This window comes from Puma concolor, chromosome E2 (assembly GCF_028749965.1).
Source record: "Puma concolor isolate L17-30 chromosome E2, mPumCon1.1.hap2, whole genome shotgun sequence".
Classification (NCBI taxonomy): domain Eukaryota; kingdom Metazoa; phylum Chordata; class Mammalia; order Carnivora; family Felidae; genus Puma; species Puma concolor.
Genome location: NC_141681.1, coordinates 62644117 through 62664226, shown reverse-complemented (window position 1 = coordinate 62664226; position 20110 = coordinate 62644117). Strand labels below are relative to the sequence as shown.

Sequence of the window (20110 nt, the reverse complement as noted above, 5' to 3'; positions counted from 1 at the left end):
GACTCCCTAAATTCTGACCCCCTTGCCTCTGTGTACCATTTTGCATGTAGCAGGACATGGTGGTTACATATGATGCAAGTTTGAAGTGTGTGGATTTGAAAGTATAAGATACAGAATCACATTTTATACATTGAATTTGAAACAGTGTAGACCCTTCTCTCTGCATAGTCTAGGGGGAATTATTCTTGCATGTCTCCAGTTGGGAATGATATAGCATGTAAGAATACATCCCTTGGGCAAGAGTCCTGCCTGTATTTTGTGATGTGCTCCCTTATCAAAGTACAAACATACCATATAAGTCTTCCTGCTAGGTTGAGGGGTCAGTGTACTTTTTGGATTGACAGATGAGACCAGTGACCCTGTGGAGAAGTGGCTCTGACCCCCTATTCTACCTCCCATATAAAGCCCAGCAGTGTCTGTGAGGGTCTTACAGCAATATTAATCCCAGTGAGCTTCCTCATGTATGCCACAAGGACTGTTTGCCTGGCCCTTTTGTAAGCACAGTAGTATGTGTGTTTACCTTACACTAGCCATTCTAATAGATATGTACTCTTATTTCATAGTGCTTTTTTTTGTTTCCACACTCAATTGGACATATACATTCAAGGAATTTTTTGAATACTTTTTATTTTGAAGTACTTTGAAAGATGTTGCAAAACCGATCCCATGTACCCTTCGTCCAGCTTCCCTCAATGTATGTAACCATAGTACATTGTCAAAGCCAGGAAGATAGTATTAATACAGTACTTTTAACTCAACCACAGACCTTATTCAGATGACAGCAATTTTCACATATACTCTTTATGTAGTTCTACGAAATATTATCATATGTTTAAATTCATATTACTACCACCACCACCATCCACTACAGAGCTGTTCCATTTCACAAGGGAGCTCTTCTAACTAACCCTTAGGTCACACCTTCTCCCAATCCTGACCACCATTGATCTGTCCCCCATCACTATATTTGTGCCACATCACGAATGTCCTGTAAATGGAATCCTATAGTATGGATGGGATATACTTGGGGCTTTCACCATTCATCATAATGCACTTGAGATCCATCCAAGTTGTGTGTGTCAGTAGCTTGTTCCTTTTTAATTGCTGAATAGTGTGGCTATACCACAGTTTGTTTAGCTATTGACCTATTGAGGGACATCTGGGCTGTCTGCATTATTATTATTATTATTATTATTATTATTACAAATAACACTGCCACTAACATTTGTATTCGGTTCTCTCTGAACATGTTTTCATTTTTGTGTGGACATGAGTTGTCATTGTTTGTGTCAGGGAGGTGATAAACCCAAGAATGCAATTGTAGAGTTGTACAGTAAATGTATACTAAACTGCCAAATTGTTTCCAGAGTAGCTGTACTATTTTACGTTCCCACCAGTAATTGCTATTGAACATCTTTCCATGCATGTATTTGCACATATGGATATATATGGATATATGGATATGGATCATATATCCGCTTTAGTGAAATATCTTAAGTTTTTGCCCATTTTCTAAGTGGAATTTTTTCAAGTCAACTTGATTAATGTGTAGCTTATGTACAACAAAATGCACTCCTTTCAAGTGCAAAATTTGATGAAGTTGGACAAATAAATACGCCCATGTGTTGAATTTGAGATACTCACTGGAGCCATTTCCTTGAGCCAATATAGCTGTGTCCCACTCACCTCCATTGTGTTGCTAATGGAAAGTATATTTCTATTTGTTATAAGCCAAACAATACAACTAATATAGACATAGATATAGATATAGATAGATATATAGTTGTGTGTGTGTGTGTGTGTGTGTATATATATATACGGTTTATATATATATATATGGTTTTATATAGTTACTTTTAACAATAAGTTAAGAAATATGCATTTCTACTTATACTTACATAATTACTGGTGCTTTTTGTTTTTTCATGTGGATTCAGATCATTGTCTGGGGTCACATACTTTCAGCTTTAGTACTTACTGGGTTGGTTGACATGGACAAGGAGATAACCCCAAGCGCCTGCTCATCAGGAGCAGGGAAGAGAAAGTGAAAACATCCAAGTCACCAGCTGGGACTCTGTCTATTCTTTAACAAGCGCATGATGTGTTCTGATTGTCCAAGAATGTTTAGAAGTATACTTGCTGATTACAAATACAATCATGTTTGGTGCCAACATTTTTTAATAGAGATACCCTAATCATTTCCAGTAGTGCCTGTTGTTAGGTAGTTTCCCCTCAAGACAGTGCAGCTCTTAAGTTCATTGTATGAGTCTCCTTGGGCCTGTCATTGGGAGAACTGTTTTAAATTTGAGTAGACAATGCTTCACACTGGTCAGCTGTGTTCCAAGTAGGCTACTATGAACTACAAGTGAAAATCACATGATTTTCCCTTTGTCTCTAGTCTGGCTCATTTTTCCTTTGTAATGTTTATTCTTTTTTGAGAGAGCGTGAGCAGGGGAGGGGTACAGATAATCCAAAGAGGGCTATGTGCTGACAGCAGTGAGCCTGATGCAGGGCTTGAACTCACGAACCGTGAGATCATGACCTGAGCTGAAGTCGGACACTCAAGTGACTGAGCCACCCAGGCGTCCCTGGCTCATTTTTAAAATTTCTGATGTTTTCCAATATTACTCTAGTTTTTATTAATATGCATTATTTTTAGAGCAGTTTTACGTTTATGGAAAATTGAGGTGATAGTACAGACTTCCCATATTCCTGGTATCCCTGCACAGTTTCCCTGACTGTTAACATCTTTAGTGTGGTATGTTTGTTATAATTGATGAACCCATGTTGACACGTTATTAACTAAAGTCTACAGTTTACATTAGAGTTTATCCTTTGTGTTGTACATAATATGGGTCTTGACTCTTGACAAGTACATAATGTCACATGTGTCAGTCATTCTGGTACCATACAGAATAGTTGTGCTGCATGAAAAATCCCCTGTGATCTATCTGTTCCTCCCTCCCTCCCTCCTCCAAGTCCCTGTCAACCACTACTTTACTGTCTCTATGTTTTGCCTTTCCCAGATGCCATAAAGTTGGAATTATGCAGTGTGCCTTTTTCAGACTGTTTCACTTAGCAATATGCATTTAAGATTCCTCCATGTCTTAAGCTTGATAAAACTTGATAGCTCAGTTTTTTTTTATTGCTGAATAATATCCCATTGTATGGGTGCACCATAGTTTCTTTATCCATTTACCTATTGAAAGACATCTGAGTTGATTTCAGTTCTGAGAAATTACAAATAAACTTGCTATAAACCATGTGCCTGTTTTTCTGTGGACTTAAGTTTTCAGCACATTTGGGTATATACCTAGGAGGGTGATTGCTTGGACCATATTCTAGGACTATATTTAACTTTGCAATAAACTGTCAAACTCTACCAAAGTAACTGTACCATTGAATGAGAGTTCTGGTTCCTCCTGCTGTCAGTATTTTGGGTTTTAGCCATTCTAATACATATGTAATGCTATTGTTTTAATTTGCAATTCCCTAATGGCATACGATGTTTAGCATCTTTTCTTTTTTTATTTTCTTTTTTTAATTTGAGAGCACAAGTGAGTGAGGGGGCAGAGAGAGAGAAAGAATCCTAGGAGGGGCAGACAGAGACAGAGAGACAGAGGGAAGCAAAGCTCACCATTAGAGGCACACAAGCTCAACTGATGTGGGAACTGAACTCAGAAATCGTGAGATCATGACCTCAGCTGAAGTCAGATGCGTAACGACTGAGCGACCCAGGTGCCCAAGCATATTTTCTTGTGCTTATTGGCTGTCTGTGGAGGTGTCCCAATCTTTTGCCCTTTTTAAAAAGCATGGTGGGCAGAATTCTAAGCCCCCAAGATTTTTCTGTTGTAATTCATGAGACTGAATGGATTTTTTCTCCAGAACCTCCAGAGAAGAACTCAGCCTAGCCGGCACCTCATCCTAGTAGGAGCAGAAAACTTAGCCATGTTGTGCTAGAACTCTGACCTCAGAACTGTGAACTAATACATGGATGTTTTGGTAATTGTGATTTCTTACACAGCAATAGAAAACTATTACACAAGGTTGAACCTTTGGCAGTGGCTCACTCGCAAAGACTTCTCTTTGGGATGAGGCCAAACAAGGTGATAGCCATGGCTAAAGGCTTTCCCACTTTCATTGTACTTCTAAGGCCCTCAGTGTGAACTTTCTGGTGTGGAATAAGGTTGGAGCTGCAGCTGAAGGCTTTCCCACACTGGTTGGGCTAAAGAGGATATTCTGTGGTAGGAAAACTTAACATGTAGAACAAATTTGGGGCTTTGGGGTAAAGGTTTTCTACATTCATTGCATTTACAAGTCGTTTTGGGGTGATAAATTTCTCAGTACTGAATGAGGTTGGAGCTATATCTGAAGGCTTTCCTGTAATTTCTGCTATTAAAAAAGTTTAGAGATGCAACTAAGCTCTCACGCATGTGCTGCGCATAGGTCAACAAGCTGGAGACAGGCTGAGATTGGTGGGATCAGTTGGATACCTGTGAAAGAGCTGGCCCCCCCAAACTCTACCCTATGAAGCCTTCAGGTAATACCTATTGGGGCTACTCAGGGGGCTACTCAAAGAAATGCAGGGAGAGTACACCTGGCCCAGTCACAGCACCCACAACACCCACCATAGGGAACCTGGGAAAGAAGCAGCCCTCTGGTCCAGCTTTGGGATAGACAGAACTTCCCATGGGAAAAGGCAGAGGGTGATCATATACTTCCCATGGAGAAGGGCATAAGGGACTTACCCGGTGAGCCGATGAGCTCAAAGTTCAACATCACATCATGGCGATTACATGGGGTTACATTAAGGAGCCTCCACTTCTTCTGGGAGAAATACAGGGCCATATCCTCACATGTCACCATACCCTGCAGTGGTGGGTTCAACTGATCCTAGGGGTTGATGACTAGGCAGAAAAAACAACCAAAATATGGACAAAGGGACACACCCAGCCAGGCCTTTGACATGGAAGGGTAATATATCTCTCACTGACATCCTATTTCCCCAGAGGCCCAAAACACCACCCCCAAACACATCCTGATGCTCCGCCTTTTCCCAGAACTCTACCTCAGAGAGAATACCAAGGTCACAGCACCATTGATGCTGTTCTCCTCATGTTACTATTGGACTCTGTATCCAGCCCACAGCAACAAGGATGGATGCCATCTATGTTCTGGTCCAGCCACACAGGCCTCACCCTTTCTCCTCCCAGCCCATTCCCTCTGTGTCCTTCAGATCACACCTCTCAGATGCAACCAAACCTACACACGCCATTCTCCCTTAGGTCGAGATACTTGCTCCCAAGGCCCTTCAGTCTGCCCTCCCCCCTATCAGGAACATAACATACTTGGCATGCTCATAATTCCACACCCCTAGCACAACCTCACCAGCTCACCCCATTGGCAACTCCCTGGCCTCCCCACAGGCCACTCTCCGTGTGGCGTCCTGAGAGTCTGTGGCATAGCAACCACAATCCTATCCTGCCTCAGGCCTGTCTGCGCCTGCACCTCCAATGGCCCACTGCCACAGGAATCCCCCACCCCTGCATTAACGACTCCCCACCAGGCCCTGCTCCTAGCTTCAATATTCAGCCACTCAGAAGTACAACTGGATCTCTGAGATCCCGGACTTCCTTCAACTCTGCCTTTGCACAAGCTGTCCTTTCACTTGCCGTGACCCTCCTCTCCCCTCCTAAGGCACATTCAGAGTCCAGCCCACCGGGCCTGGGACCCTGTCTCTCAGGTGACCCCCATCTGCCACTGAGTGCCTCTGCAACTCTGAATGAAAAGCCTCAGGCCCCAAAGGGGGCAGACATAAAAGCCTAGCGATCCCACAGAATCAGCCCAATCCTGGGCCCACTTACCACCAACATCCATCGCTGTCATGCCACAGGCTCCACCCCAGGTCCACTTGTCTCTCAGGTGCCTTGGCCCCCTGCCACTCCCCCTCTTTATTCCCCTGCTAACATTGGCCCAGCCTTCACAGTGACTTAATGACACCTACCATCACCTTCCAACTGCATAGTCAGGACATCTGGTCCTTGGTTCTCAGCCTCCCCTTCTCCAACCTGTAGGGGTATTCTTTACCATCCTTCACCCATCACACATTGTTCCTAGTTCCACTCTCTAGCCCCACCCTTTGGATGTTCCCAACCCTGATCCTGCAGAATTCCAGAGTTGCGTATCCGGGAGCCTACACAGCGCCCCCATTCAAGAGTACTTGGATATATCATGCTTAAAATCTCCAAAACCACATTCCAGATCTTGTCCCTGGAAACTGCTCTAGACATCAACTTCCACATCTGTTGATATATCTTCCATCCATCAAACCACTGAGTCCAAACACCTAGGCTAACCCTTGATAGCTCAGTGTCTTTCACTGCCTCACATCAGGCAGTTGGGCTGGTCCTACTCAAATAACAGATCCAGAGTACAAGCATATCTGCCATCTCCACTGCCACCACCCTGGTGCAGCCACCTGTCACCAGCAGCCTCTTCGTGGGCCTTCTTCAAGTACAGTCTGTTCTCCCCTCTAGCCAGAGAGAGCCTCCCAACACCTGAGTCAGATCATCTTCCTCCTCTGCTCTAGATCTCCCATGGCGCCCAGCATCCTCAGAACAGAGGTCTAGATCCATTCTCCGCCTGACTCCTGTCCCTGCTCACTGTTCTCAAAAGACCTAAGTGGGGCCTGTGGTTCTCTTAACATTCCCTGCTCATCCTCACTGCCAAGGATTTGCTGGTCTCTGTGTCTTTAACACTTTATATATCACATCCTACTGACTGACAGAAATGGGAACTCTCCTGCATAACCGCTGAATTATGGGCCAGATGGGACTCCCAAAGCCCAAGTAATTAAGGGCAGAGAGGCAAATGCGGCGAGGAGGAAAAGTCTCAGGATACCAACATCCCAGATATCGGGGTCTGAGTTAGCGAAGGCCAAGGGAGCACCCTCAACTCACCTGAGCCGGTCTGTCATCACCGCCAACGCCTCGGGACCCTGGGGGCGGAGCTGCACACTGAAAGGCGGATACCCCGGTGGGTCCCGCGGGTCGGCAGACCCGACCCCAGCCCTGCCAAAGGATGGATGACCTCAGGCTGACCGTGGCAGTCTGGGCCTCAATCCTCACCCCTTCCTGCGTAAAATGCCTACAGGGCCCTGGGTGCCGCTAACCGGGGCAGCGGGGACGAGGACAGGGTGAGGAGGCTCGGGAGAGCGAGCGGCCTGGGCGGATATCTCCGTGACAGTCAGCCCATCCCATAGTCGGGACAACGAGTCTCAGGAAGACGGAGCCAATACTGGAGGCTCACGGTTCGGCAAAGATACGACAACGGACGCTGCCCTCACCCAGCCTGTAGAGCACCCACAGGACTCAGCCAGCCGGGAGCAGAGAGCCCCGCCGCGCGAACTACGCTACCCAGAAGACACTGCGACGACCTCTCGGCCCTGACCAATGAAGACCCAGGAGAGGGCGTTTCGGGGAGGGCTTCTGGGGCGGGACTTCCGCCGCCCGCCTCCGACGGTTGTTTGTCTAGAGTTCCACTTCCGACAGCCTCTGGCTTAGGGATCGGGTAGCAGCACCGGGACGGCGTCTGTTAGGCTCCCTGAAAGGGCAGAATCAGGAACAGGGACAGCACGAGAGTGTAGGGGTGGGGGTGGGGGGTGTCCCACCACGCCATGAACGCGCCTTTACCGCGACGAATGTCCCGCCTCCTCGATCCCCGGCGTCCCCAGCCATAGTGGGACCGCCCGGGGGCTGTGCAGCCGCTCAGAGAGGGGGCGTCCTCCGCGGCCACAGCAGAAGCCGGCACGTGCCCGCGGCCGCCCCCGAGTCGTTCCCCGTGGCGTGGAGCAGCTAAGGACTAATGCCTGGGGAACCTCTGCAAGAGGAAAAGGAGGTGTGGGGAGGAAGACTGACAGTTGGATGTAGGCAGAGATGCAGATGGTGCACCGCCCGGGCCTTCCTACTGCTCAGTATGTGCCCTTATCGGGCAGCTAAGGCCTCAACAGTCCCTATGCAGAACATCCCGAGAGTGGACGCGGAAAACTCGCCCTCTCAGTGCGTGGCTTATGGAAAGTCCTTGGAGAAGAAGCAACTCTCTTTTACTACTGAAGAGATCACGGAGCAAAATCTTGTGTGCATAAGGAGTTTCGGAGGGCCTTGGTCTTATCTCCCACCTCTGAAGTCTACTGGAGCAAGTTCATATCAGAGAATTTTACATGCGCAACCATTGGGGAAAGACTTAAGTAAAAAATGCCCCACATATGTTTATTGTCCATTTTACAGAGAAAAGAACAAACGTCTGGCATCTCTGGCACCATGCAAGGCATTGAGGTTGATGCCCCCTCTCTGGGTAGTCAGAGGCACCAGGACCTAGAAGAAGGAGCAAGCCTGGGGCTGGTGAGGGGTGGTTATGCAGCAGGGATGCAGTGGGCAGAGAGAGGGCTGGGAGAGCACAGCTCTGGGTGGCCACATAGGCTGGTAGGCAAGGATGGGGAGGAGTCACCCAGTGTGGTTTGGGGCAGCTCCTTTTGTTTGTGGGCAGCAGGTGGGCAGGCATCAAGGTAGCAATTAGTGGACAGGAATGCTCAGGACCCCTGGGATCTGTCATCAGCCTCATTTAAAGGAAAGAAAGACTGAGGCTTCAGGTTTCCATTTGTGAGAGTGGAGAAGCACTCTCTTACTCTCCCTAGCCCCTAAGAGGAAGCTAGTTAGGACAGGGGGGAGGGGCCAGCCCTGCCCACTGCCCTCAGTCACCACCTTCCTGTTCCAGGTCCCTTTACCTCGATGCCAGCTGTTTTGAAGATACATTTCTAAGGTCTCCTTCCAAGCAGACAGCATTGTCTCTCCCCCTTCTGTGCACCACCAGCTAAGGGCCCCTTTCTGACACCACCAGCTGGGCCCAACTCCTGACCCTCTCCACTTTCCCAGCCTGGGGTGGAGGAGGGAAGGAATGAGAAGAGGGATATCTGAGACCCTATGCTAAGCTGAATAATGTCCCCCAAAGATAGCCACATCCTAATCCCCAGAATCTGTGAATCCGTTACCTTACATGGCAAAATGGACTTTGCAGATGCGGATGTTGAGCTGAGGAAATTGGGATTATCTGGGTGGGTTCAATGCAATCACAGTGTCCTTATAAGTGAAAGAGGGAGGCAGATCAGAGAGAGATCTGAAGCTGCTAGGCTGCTGCCTTTGAAGATAGAGCGTGCTGGTTCAGTCAGTAGAGCACAGGACTCTTGATTTGGGGTTTGTGATTTTAAGCCCCATGTGAGACGTAGTTACTTAAAAAATAAAATAAAATAAAATATGAAGATAGAGGAAGAAGCCAAGGAATGCAGCTCAAGAAGATGGAAAAGCTAAGGACATTCTCTCTTGGAGCCTCCAGAGAAGTTAGCCCTGAGGACACTTGATTTTATCCAGGCAAAATTGATTTCAAGACTCCAGGCCTGCAGAACTATAAGATACTTAATGTGTGTTGTTCTAAGGAACTCAGTTGGTGGTAATTTGTTGCAGCAGCCAGAGAAAACTAATACAGACCACCAACCTGTTCTTGCCTGACCAAGTCCCCTCCTTCCCTGAGTGGGCTGGGCTATGACTGCCCAGTGACCCAGCACACTGCCCCCAGCCCCTGTGGGTGACGTTGACACCTGGGTGTGCAACAAGAACTGGTCTGGAAGACACTCCCTTCAATGTCCTCATGTTCCCCCTCTGGCTTTCCACCTGGAAGGAGCAGCTTGTATCAAAAGGAGCTCTGCCGACACGACTAGATCGGGGTGACTGGGAGACAGTTGGGCCTGGAGTGCCCATAGGCATTCCTGGGCTGCCTCTTTGTCACCTGCAATGCTGTCACTCCCCAGAATACTATTTGGCCCCCCTCTGTATGCCAGGCACTGAGGACACAGATGTAAACAAGTCAAACAGGAGCCTCCAGCCCCATAGCAGTCATTTTGCTCTCTGGAAAATGCTGGATTCCCACCCACAAAACACAGAACCCCAACCCTGGGCAAAGTGAGACAGGATGTGGGCTCCAGGACCTGGGGGGAACAGAAGGCCCATGTTCAGTTTGTGTAGCAGGCGGCTGCCATCTACCCTGCAGTGACATTAGTAGGGAAGGCTTCTGAGAGGAGGAGGACAGGAACCCTGCAGGCTGCTGTCCACAGGGAGGGCTGAAGCTTCACCTAGGGGAATGGCAAGGATGCCAAAAAAGGTTGATAGAGCCCTGAAGGAAGAGGTGCAATAACTGAGTGCAGATGGGGGTGATGGAGGTTCTAGAACCTAAGGTGGCCAGGATACCTGCCAGCAGGCCAGGGAGATCCAGGAACACCCACCCCCAAAATCATGTGACATTGACCTAGAGGGCAACCTTAGCCTCTTTAAGCCTAGGTGACCAGAGCTGCCCCTACAGCATTTCAGGAGGGTCCCAGAAGCCATGACCCATTGGAGTTGTGGAGGCTCCCATTGCAAACTGGTACTCAGGACCAAATGGGAGCTAGTCTTTGAGGCTCAGGGTCTATCTGTCCCTCCTAAATCCTGGCCAGGCCACTGCTGCCCCTCCAAGCTCAAGTCCCAGCTATGTCTACGGAGAGGCAACAAAGGACCAGCATGGAAACAGCTGGATGCCACCCAGACCCAGCCTGTAAGCAGCAGAGTGGAAAACTCCACAGCCTCCGTAGGGATTGGTGGGGAAGGGAGGAGGGGGGGAGGGAGGAGGGGGGGAGGGGGAGGACTACAATGGGCTGGGCCAGACCATGGCCAGAGACTAACAGCAGCAGCAGCTTGGCCTCCAAAGATGGGGGGCCCCAGCAACCTCCAGTGAGTCCCAAGGGTGGGTAAATCAGAGCCTTCAGCCCCAGCTGCTTGCTGAGGGTGCTCCCCCAGGGGACTGATGACTGGGGGTACATTTAGTCGAGCCCTGTGATCAGGGCTGATGGTGTCCCTAGCAGGGTACCTGCACCATTCTGGTCAGAGGGGCTCTCCAGGTGGACTGCCACGAGGGATGAGGATCAAGGGTACTTCCCACTGGATCCTAATGGAGACCAGGCTTTGGAGTGGCTCCCAGCAGGACCTTTATAAAGATGGCGATCTTTATAAGCCTCAGCTGCCAGATGTCCACAGGGATTGGGGTCATGGGTGCTCTCTGAGGGCCCCTTGTGGGAATGAAGGTAGGGGGTAGTCCTTGAGAGGGTCCCTGCTTTGTGGTGATGATGTCTGGAATGATCCCACCAGGCCTCCTTCTGGAGAAGTGGGCGATCGGTAAGGGATGCACCTTACCAAGGCCTCCACGAGAATCATGGCAAGGGGTCCTGGCAGGGCCCCACCAGAGTGACACGGAGGTCCCCAGGCCTGAAGATAGGACCCGGAGCACAGATGCGTTTACTGCGGCCCCCACACCCTCCTCGCGCCCCGTCCCCGCGGGGCCCAGCCGGGCCCAGCTCCTGCCCTCCACGTGCGGCTCGGGGCCCTGGCCGGCGTCCCCTCGCCCTCCGCCGTGTCCTCGGAGCCCCCTTCGGGCTGCGGCGCGTCCTCCGCAGCCCCCGGCAAGGCAGTGTCCAGGTCACGGCCCGTGGGGTGCGGCGTCCAGGCGGGGGTCCAGGGCGCCCCGGGCGCGGGCCGCGGCGGGAACCAAGAGAAGCCAGGCGCGGGGGCGAGCGCCACCAGCTGAGGCCGCGCGGGGCCGGAGGAGGCGGCGTGCGGGATGAGGAAGAAGATGTAGACGCCCGACACCACCAGGCCCGCGGCCACCAGCACGGCCAGCGCCACGGCCGCGTTGAAGGCCCAGGCCGGGCTGCTCAGAGAGAGGCGGCGGGACAGCGGGCGGCCGAGGCGCAGCGGCGGCGGCAGCGGCGGCGGGCGGGCGGCGCGGGACTTGCGCGGCCCGGGCGGGGGCGGCGGCGGCCGCAGGTAGAGCAGGCCGCGGCGGCGGTCGAAGCGCACGGAACCCCGGCGCGGGGTGGGCGCGCGCGCCTCGCGGGGCAGCAGGCCAGGCTGCGTAGGCAGAGCGGGCAGCCCGCGGCGCGGGGCCAGGCGCGTGGGCGCTCGGCACACGGGGCACGCCACCGCGTCCCCGCCGCCCGCCGTGGCCAGGGACAAGCGGGCCAGGCACTCGAGGCAGAAGACGTGGCCACAGTCCAGGCGCTTGGGCAGCTTGAACTCGCCGTTGAAGGGGGACACGCAAATGAGGCACTCCACGGGAGACGCGGGGGACAGGATGGGGCCCGAGCCCGGGCTGCCGTCCCCTTCTTCCTCCTCCTCCTCGCCGTCGTCTTCACCCTCCCCCCTGCCCGGGGAGCGTGGCACAGAGAGTGAGCCCGGGAAGCAGGGGCCTGAGCCTTCAGCGGCCTGGGGGCGGCGGAGCCAGGGTGGCCGAGGGCAGGGCATCCGGACGAGGCCTGAGGGGAGAGGCGGTCAGCCAGGGAAGGAGGTGGTGGAAGAACGAAGGCCAGGGGCTGGCCCAACCTAGAGCAGGGGGCATTCAGAGAAAGGGTGGTTGCCAGAGCCAAGGAGCAGAGAGGACGGGAAAAGTTAGCGACTATCTGGGTTGGAGCAGAGGAAAAGGGTGTCTGAAGTAGGAAGTAGAAGATCAGGACTAGTGAAGGGGGGGGGGGGGGCAGGACAGATGAGACGACAGAGGATTGGGGACAGGGACAGACACTGGGATGGACTCGGGGCCCAGTAGATCCTAAGTTACAGACTCAAAAGGTCCCAGAGAGGATAGCAGAGAGGACCTGAGTTACCAGGCAGGACCCTAGGCAATGAGGAGGATCCAACACCAAGAGGAGCAAATAAGGGGATGCCCCCACCCACCAAAAGAACTGACTCTGGGGAGTCCACAGACTCCAGGAGAGGAAGATGAGGGAAGAGGACACCCAAACTTCAGGATTGGGAGCCCAGCAGCACAATGTTGGAAGCCCAACAGGTGACAGAGGGTCCCAACTAGACAATGACAGACCCCAGCTGACCTTTGGGCTCTTCCTACCTGTTGATGCCTCCTCCCTTTGGCTGGCACGTCCCTTCCAATTCTGACCCCAGTCCTCTGCCTACCAGCAACTGCATACTAGGTGCCCCTCCCTGCAGGAGGGTGCTGCCTGGGTACCACTCCCTCCAGATCCCAGGTTCCCAAGGTACCCACCAGACCTGTTTGACCACCTGCCCCGCCCCCCCAGACAGGTCCCTCCAGCATGAACACCTAGCCTGACCTTGGCCGGATGTTGGGGGCGGCAGGTGAGGGATAGCAGACTGACAGGGCAGGGAGAGTCTGGCCTCGTGGGTGGGCAATAATCCCCCCCCCCCAACACCCCACACCCCTGCAACCAAGCCTTCAACACCTCAGGAACCCACTTCCCAGCCACCTAGTACAATCAGAAGCCTAGTGTGGCAGTGGCTCTACAGGATGCCCAGGATTGGGTTGCAGTGTTGACCACCCAAAATGACTGGGGAGGCAGCCTGGAACCCCTGGGGGAACCTGGCCAGAACCAAGGAACCTCTGGAGTCCCGGGGTGGAAGGTGGGCAGACAAAACAGTGGACCAAACAGAGCTGGCCCCTTTCAAACAAGCAGACAGGGGGCTGGAAACGGTTGTGGCCTTGGATTCCTCTCCCTGGAGCTCCTTCCAGGGAACATGCCTCTCAGGATGGTGGGCAGCCACCCAGATATCATGGACAACCACCAAGCCCCTCCCCAGACTAGAGTGACATCTCTGCCAGGACAACCCCACCCGTCTCGTTTCCAACATCCACGGAACACTCCAGGTGGCCAGGCTTGCACCCCGGGGTGCCATGGTCCTGAGTCAGTGGTGCTTCCTGGACAGAATATTTCCCTGGTGATCCCAGGTTCCCACAGACCAAAACACATGCCAGAAGTGTGGGCAGCTCCTCAGAACACTGCCATCCCCACTCCAGTTCCTGGAGCCACACAAGGACAGACACTGGCACAGGTGGGTGAGGCTGCCCCAAGAGCAGACAGATTTATTGGAGCCATAGCCAGGAGATCAACGGTTGGACTTGGCCACACGTTCCAGCTCATCCTTCTTCTTGATAGCATAGGAATTGGAAGAGCCCTGCAAGGAAGTAGATGGTTAGTTTGGAATGTTGGAAGAGCCTTTTCTTGAACTGACCCCCCACCCCAGTGTCCTCACTCACCTTGGCTGCATTGATGAGCTCATCTGCTAGGCACTCAGCAATGGTCTTGATGTTCCGGAAGGCGGCCTCACGGGCACCTGTGCACAGCAGCCAGATGGCCTAGGGAGCATGAGGGTCAGTTAAGCCTGGGGGCAGGGGTGCCCCAAAGCAGATAGGACCACTGTCCTCCAGTACTCTGTGATCCTAACAAATGTCAGTTACCATGTTGCCATCCACTGGCCCACTGAGTCAAGACACAGCAGGAGCCCACAGGCTGCCCAGGTGGCCTGCTGCCTATCTGGGATCAGACCAGGGGCCACAAAAACAAGCGTAGACACAAAAGCTCCTGATTACAGGAGATTTGAAACCCACCACCCCAGGGAAATGCAATGCAGTGTGTGCTCTTGACCTGGACCTCCGATTAAAAATGGACAGCTAGGGGCGCCTGGGTGGCGCAGTCGGTTAAGCGTCCAACTTCAGCCAGGTCACGATCTCGCGGTCCGTGAGTTCGAGCCCCGCGTCGGGCTCTGGGCTGATGGCTCGGAGCCTGGAGCCTGTTTCCGATTCTGTGTCTCCCTCTGTCTCTGCTCCTCCCCCGTTCATGCTCTGTCTCTGTCTGTCCCATAAATAAATAAAAACGTTGAAAAAAAAATTAAAAAAAAAAAAAATGGACAGCTATTATAGGGGCACCTGGGTGGCTCAGCTGGATAAGCATCTGACTTCGGCTCACAGTTCATGAATACAAGCCCCACAATGGGCTTTCTGCTATCAGCGCAGAGCCCAGCTTGGGATCCTGTCTCCCCTTCTCTGCTCCTCCCCCACTCGTGCATGTACTCTCACAAAAACAAAGAAACATTAAGACAGGCACCTGGGTGGCTCAGTTGGGTAAGCGTCCAACTTCAGCTCAGGCTATGTTGTCACAGTTTGTGAATTAGAGCCCTGCATCAGGCTCTCTGCTGTCAGCACAGAGCCAGTTTCCAACCCTCTGTACCCCTCTCTGCCCCTTTCTCCCCGATCTCTCTCTAAAATAAACATTAGGGTCACCTGGGTGGCTCAGGCATCCGACTTTGGCTCAGGTCATTACCTCAGTTTGTGAGTTAAAGCTCCACAAAGGGCTCTGTACTGACAGCTCAGAGCCTGGAGCCTGCTTCAGATTCTGTCTCCTCTGTCTGCACTGCCCCCTGCTCCCCCCACCCCTCCCCCGCTGCTGACTCGTGCATGCTCTAAAATAAACATTAAAAAAAAATTAAAATACACGAACATTAAAAAATAAACATTTAAAAAAAGAAAGTAAACAGACAACTGTAAGGTATGCTAGGGACAGCTGCAGTGATGGGATGATCAGATAATTCTACCACTGTTAAACTCCTTGAGGATGATGGTGGGGACAGAATATCCTTGTTCCTAGGAGACATCCACTGAAGTGTTAAGGGGAAAATGTTTACAATGCCTGCAACTGATTCTCAAATGGTCTGTGAAAAAATATATACCCACACATGGTATGTAAAAATACACTCAAATGAAACTGTGCCTCAGGCAACTGTTGCTCAGGGAAGGGGCCAGAGCTAGAATCTGCCATCTGAGGGATGGAAATGGAGGAAGGCTTCCTGGAGGAAAGGCCACTTTGAGTAAAACACACAGGCAGGACAAACCTTCCCACTTGCCAATCTGCCCCAGGCAGAACCACACCGGAGCCCAGTGGTGTTCCCATCAATCCATATGTGCCTAAAGCCCCAGGCCCACCTGATTCACACGGCGCAGGGGGGACACGTCGACAGCCTGACGCCTCACTGTTCCAGCTCGTCCAATGCGGGTTGAGTCCTCCCGGGGACCGCTGTTAATAATCGCATTCACCAAGACCTGCAGGGGGTTCTAAGAGAAGGCAGCCATGAACCTGACACCCAACCTAGGTCCCTCCCCAGTGTCCTCACTCCTAAAACTTGTCAGACCCCGGCATGTTTGTCATGGGGTAGCTGTTGGGCTTATGGTGTACTAAGGGCACTCTCTGCCTCATCAGGCCTCAGAGCCCTACCTCACCAGTGAGCAGATGGATGATCTCGAAGGCATGCTTAACAATGCGCACGGTCATGAGCTTCTTGCCATTGTTACGGCCATGCATCATCATTGAGTTGGTGAGGCGCTCCACAATGGGGCACTGTGCCTTGCGGAAGCGCTTGGCCGCGTAGCGTCCTGCACTGTGGGGCAGATACTTGGCATACTTCTCCTTCACCGCAATGTAATCCTAGGGCAGCAGGGAGAGAGGATGGAGGGATCATGGTCAGGAGCAGGAAGGACAGGAACCAGAAGGACTGAGCACCACCTCTGGGGGCTTGACTGTGAGGCCTGTGTGCCACAAAACAATAAATCCCCAAAAAGTAACTTTACCAAGTCACTAAAAAGAGTGTTTCCCTTATAATAGGAGGAAGGAAGATGGAAAACCAAGATTACAGCTCATGACCTCATTAAAAAAAAAAATTTTTTTTACATTTATTAATTTTTGAGACAGAGCACAAGTGGGGGAGGGGCAGAGAGAGAAGGAGACACAGAATCTGAAACAGGCTCCAGGCTTTGAGCTGACAGCACAGAGCCCAATGCGGGGCTCGAACTCACAAACTGTGAGATCATGACCTGAGCCGAAGTCAGACACCTAACCGACTGAGCTATCCAGGTGCCCCTCATGATCTCATTTTAAGATGCTCCTTGGGGTGCCTGGGTGACTCGGTCGGTTAAGCTTCTGATTTCAGCTCAGGTCATGATCTCATGGTTCGTGAGTTTGAGCCCCATGCTGGGCTCTGTGCTGACAGCTCGGAGCCTGGAGACCACTTCGAATTCTGTGTCTCCCTCTCTCTCAGCCCCTGTCCCACTTGCACTCTGTCTCTCCCAAATATAAAAGTAAACATTAAATAAAGTGCTCCGCAAACTTTGCAGCATAGACATTTTAAATCAGAACATTCTTTGTGTAAGGGCTGCCCCACACACTGCAGGATGTTTAGCAGCATCCACTATGCTAATAACACCCTTCTCAGTTTCAACACCCAAAAATGTAAGACAACATTGCCATCTGTCTCCTAAAAGAGGTGGGGGGAAATCACTCCAGAGAACTACTGTTTTAAAACAATTATTTGGGGCACCTGGGTGGCTCAGTCAGTTAAACGTCCTACGTCAGCTCAGGTCACGAACTCATGGTTCACCAGTTGGAGCCCGTGTCGGGCTCTGTGCTGACAGCTCAGAGCCTGGAGTCTGCTTTGGATTCTGTGTCTCCCTCTCTCTACCACCTTCCCCACTCTCTCTAAACACACACACAATTATTCGTCAATCTCTCCTATATACACATGTATCATTTCTAAAGAAAATGTCTAGAAAACACCAAAACGTTCAGGGGTGTTGGAATCAGAGGAACTACATGTACATGAAGACGACTATTGTCAATTGTTCCGCTATGAAATACACCCAAAGATCATTCCATCACTTACACTCGCAACACATATCTACCACATATGACCCACAAAGACTAAAATATTTGCTATCTAGCCCTCGCAGAACAAAGAAATGAAGGAAAACAGAACTACAAAATATGCGGGGTGAAAAACAGGACCGAATCCTCCATGAGGCACAGTGCCCAGATTCCATGATATGTATAGAAACAACAAAAAATGTTTTCGTTTCTTTTACAATGAAAAAGGAATAAAAACAATCCAAACCGTATTTGCCTTTATACCAATGAAATTACAAAATATAATTTCTTTTTAACAAAAGGCCCACAAAAGTCCTAATGAGGCCCAGCATAAAACAATATAGGGGTTAAGACAAACTGGGAGGACTCCCACTGATTTCCTGATTTCAAAACCTACTACAAAACTACAATGATCAAGACAGTGTGGTACTGGCTTAAGGATAGATTTACAGAACAGAAAAGAATTGAGTCCAAAAATAAACCCATATCATATAGCTAGGCTCAACTTATTTTCAACGATACTAAAACCATTCAATAGGAGAAATATTCTTTTCAACATATGGTGGCATTCAGATAAACTTATTATAATGTATAAAAGATTTAACTTAAGACAACTTATAGCCTAAATTTGCTAAGTAAAATGCACAAAACTCTAAAAACAAAAACCAAATAGTGTTGGGACAACTGGATTTTCACATGCAAAATAATGATCCAAAAACAAACAACAAAAAACCCCAAAACACCCACACAAAAACTCTGTGGGATGTGATGTGACCTCTGAGAAAGGAACCATCTTGTGTACAGATGAAAAGAACACAAGGAAAAAATGGACATGTAGGTGTGATGGTCCAGGGAGCCCTCCTTTACCTGTCAGGTTTTCAACTTTACAGCTACAAGTTTCCAGGGACCCCTCCTGAAAGAATCCGTGTGTGCCCCAAAACCCAACTGGGTAGCACAACCACCACACAGCCCCCTCACCTGCAAGGAAATGTCATTGATCTGCACATCATCGGTGCTCCATTTCCCAAAGAGCTTGATGTCAGGGGTCTCCGCCACTGCAGGTGCAGCTGTCTCCCACTCCGTCATCCTAGGAACAGACTGTCAGAGCCCAAGCACACCCACCACTGTGAGACTAACCCACAACCTGTAAGTTGGGAAGTTATGTGGAACCAAGAAAGGCTGTAAACATCCGGGTCCATCTTTCTGAGTCTTAGAAGAACCAGTTAGCTGTCAGCAAGAAACAGCTGTCTCTCACCAAGGAGAGCTGGTGGCAGGCCTGGGTCAACAGCTGCTGCGCGGGCCGTATCGACAGTAGATGCCAAATACCGTAGCATTGCACCCGCTCAAGTTCAAATCCCAGCCACGTCATTAACGAGCTCTGCCACGCTAGGAGTGTCAAACTAATTTAGACTCTGCTCCCTCTTCCATAAAATAGAACCGTTTATCTGTCATCAAGATCACTACACGAATTCCGTGCATAATCAAAGCAAAGGCTACCGCTCGTGTCCGACACCAAGGGGGCATTTGGTAAGCACCAAGGGGCTGCTACTAAAGAGAAAACCGTGTATATGCCACAAAGTGCATCACGCATATAAAAATAACAGCAACGTCCTATTTCAAATTATGCCTGCAGGGGCCAAACCACTACATCCGACCCCTGCTGCAGGGTAAAGCTACGGAGGTAGCGGAACGCCAAAGAATTACTTTCCTTCGCCTCCGCGTTTTCTCAGCACATTTTCCAGAGAAAGGAAAGAGCCCACCCCCCAGGGAAGCCCCGGGCCTCGAGGATCGATGAGGACTCCCCAAAAGATCCTGAATCGTCCCTCGGACCCCCAACCCCGCGGCCGCCTCACCTGGGGGCGCAGCCGGGGAGTCACAATCGCTCGGCGTGCACCACGCGCTGCCCTGGCACAGACAGGAAGAGACCGCGAGTCGCGGGCCGACGCTTTTAACTAAGGTGAAAACTTCCGGGTCAGCTGGGACAATGCGTGCGCAAAATGACACGGTTTGTTCAAGGGCCAATCCGGAACAAGAATGTGAAGGCGCCTGCTGGGCCAAAGGAAAGCCGTAAATCCTTTGCGCACGCGCACTTGCAGAAGCGGCCCCATAAGCGTGCCTGGCGGCTGTTCTAACCTTCAGTACTTTCCTTCTTGGGGAGGGGTGGGGGGGGAGGAGGGGCTTGCACAAGCTCAGAGAATTCTCTGAGGCCAAGCCGCCATGTCTAGTGACGGCGGAAGTCAGGCTCGCGCTCTCCACCGTGTTCCGCCGCGGGCTCCACGCCCCACCTGCCGCCGGTTTTGAGTAGGGCATCCAGTTCGGTACTCCTCTCGCTCCTCGTCCAGGTTACAGTCGCTTCACAGGCACGCGCTCGCTGTAGGCTCGGGAAGGAAGAGTGAGCCTGGTGGTCACGATTGCCCTCCGCTGGTCCTGCCCCCCCCCCCCCCCACGTGCATGCGCGAGCCCCTCTCCCAGGTCGGCCTCCCCCACGCTTGCACGCCCGGGGTTGCTGCGGGCCTGAGCCTCCCAGAGGAGACCCTT

At 51.3% G+C, this 20110-nt stretch overlaps 3 protein-coding genes across 8 annotated transcripts in view; all 3 read right to left on the bottom strand.

Moving 5' to 3' along the window:
* The window catches only part of ZNF584 (zinc finger protein 584), a 36139-nt gene extending 28723 nt beyond the window's left edge, over positions 1–7416 (bottom strand). For 4 of the 6 annotated variants that reach the window (XR_015244458.1, XR_015244456.1, XR_015244457.1 and 1 more), the window contains exon 1: positions 4749–7416. The gene's annotated coding sequence lies outside the window, so the exon portion shown is untranslated. The remainder of the gene's footprint in view (positions 1–4748) is intronic. The other 2 variants (XR_015244454.1, XR_015244459.1) reach the window with 2 other exon arrangements.
* Positions 7417–9388: 1972 nt separating this feature from the next.
* On the bottom strand, positions 9389–13799 carry RNF225 (ring finger protein 225). Its single transcript, XM_086688523.1, has 2 exons — positions 12979–13799; positions 9389–12391 (listed from the first exon to the last, which is right to left on the bottom strand). Exon 2 carries the CDS (start codon positions 12378–12380, stop codon positions 11376–11378), a length of 1005 nt encoding a protein of 334 aa, XP_086544649.1. The 5' UTR covers positions 12381–12391; positions 12979–13799; the 3' UTR covers positions 9389–11375.
* Positions 13800–13935: 136 nt separating this feature from the next.
* On the bottom strand, positions 13936–19582 carry RPS5 (ribosomal protein S5). Its single transcript, XM_025914911.2, has 6 exons — positions 19426–19582; positions 18551–18659; positions 16151–16360; positions 15862–15990; positions 14140–14238; positions 13936–14057 (listed from the first exon to the last, which is right to left on the bottom strand). The coding sequence occupies exons 2-6, from the start codon at positions 18656–18658 to the stop codon at positions 13989–13991; spliced, it is 615 nt and encodes a 204-aa protein (XP_025770696.1). The 5' UTR covers position 18659; positions 19426–19582; the 3' UTR covers positions 13936–13988.
* Between the last annotated feature and the right edge of the window lie 528 nt (positions 19583–20110).

What these genes read in the sequence shown, in the direction of transcription:
- RNF225 (XM_086688523.1), bottom strand. Translation starts at nt 12,380, where the DNA reads ATGCCCTGCCCTCGGCCACCCTGGCTCCGCCGCCCCCAGGCCGCTGAA.
- RPS5 (XM_025914911.2), bottom strand. Translation starts at nt 18,658, where the DNA reads ATGACGGAGTGGGAGACAGCTGCACCTGCAGTGGCGGAGACCCCTGAC. An exon ending in TCCATCTGCTCACTGGTGAG is followed by an intron (nt 15,991 to 16,150) that starts GTAGGGCTCTGA and finishes GCCTTCTCTTAG; the next exon opens with AACCCCCTGCAGGTCTTGGT. An exon ending in CCCTGCGCCGTGTGAATCAG is followed by an intron (nt 14,239 to 15,861) that starts GTGGGCCTGGGG and finishes CATGCTCCCTAG; the next exon opens with GCCATCTGGCTGCTGTGCAC.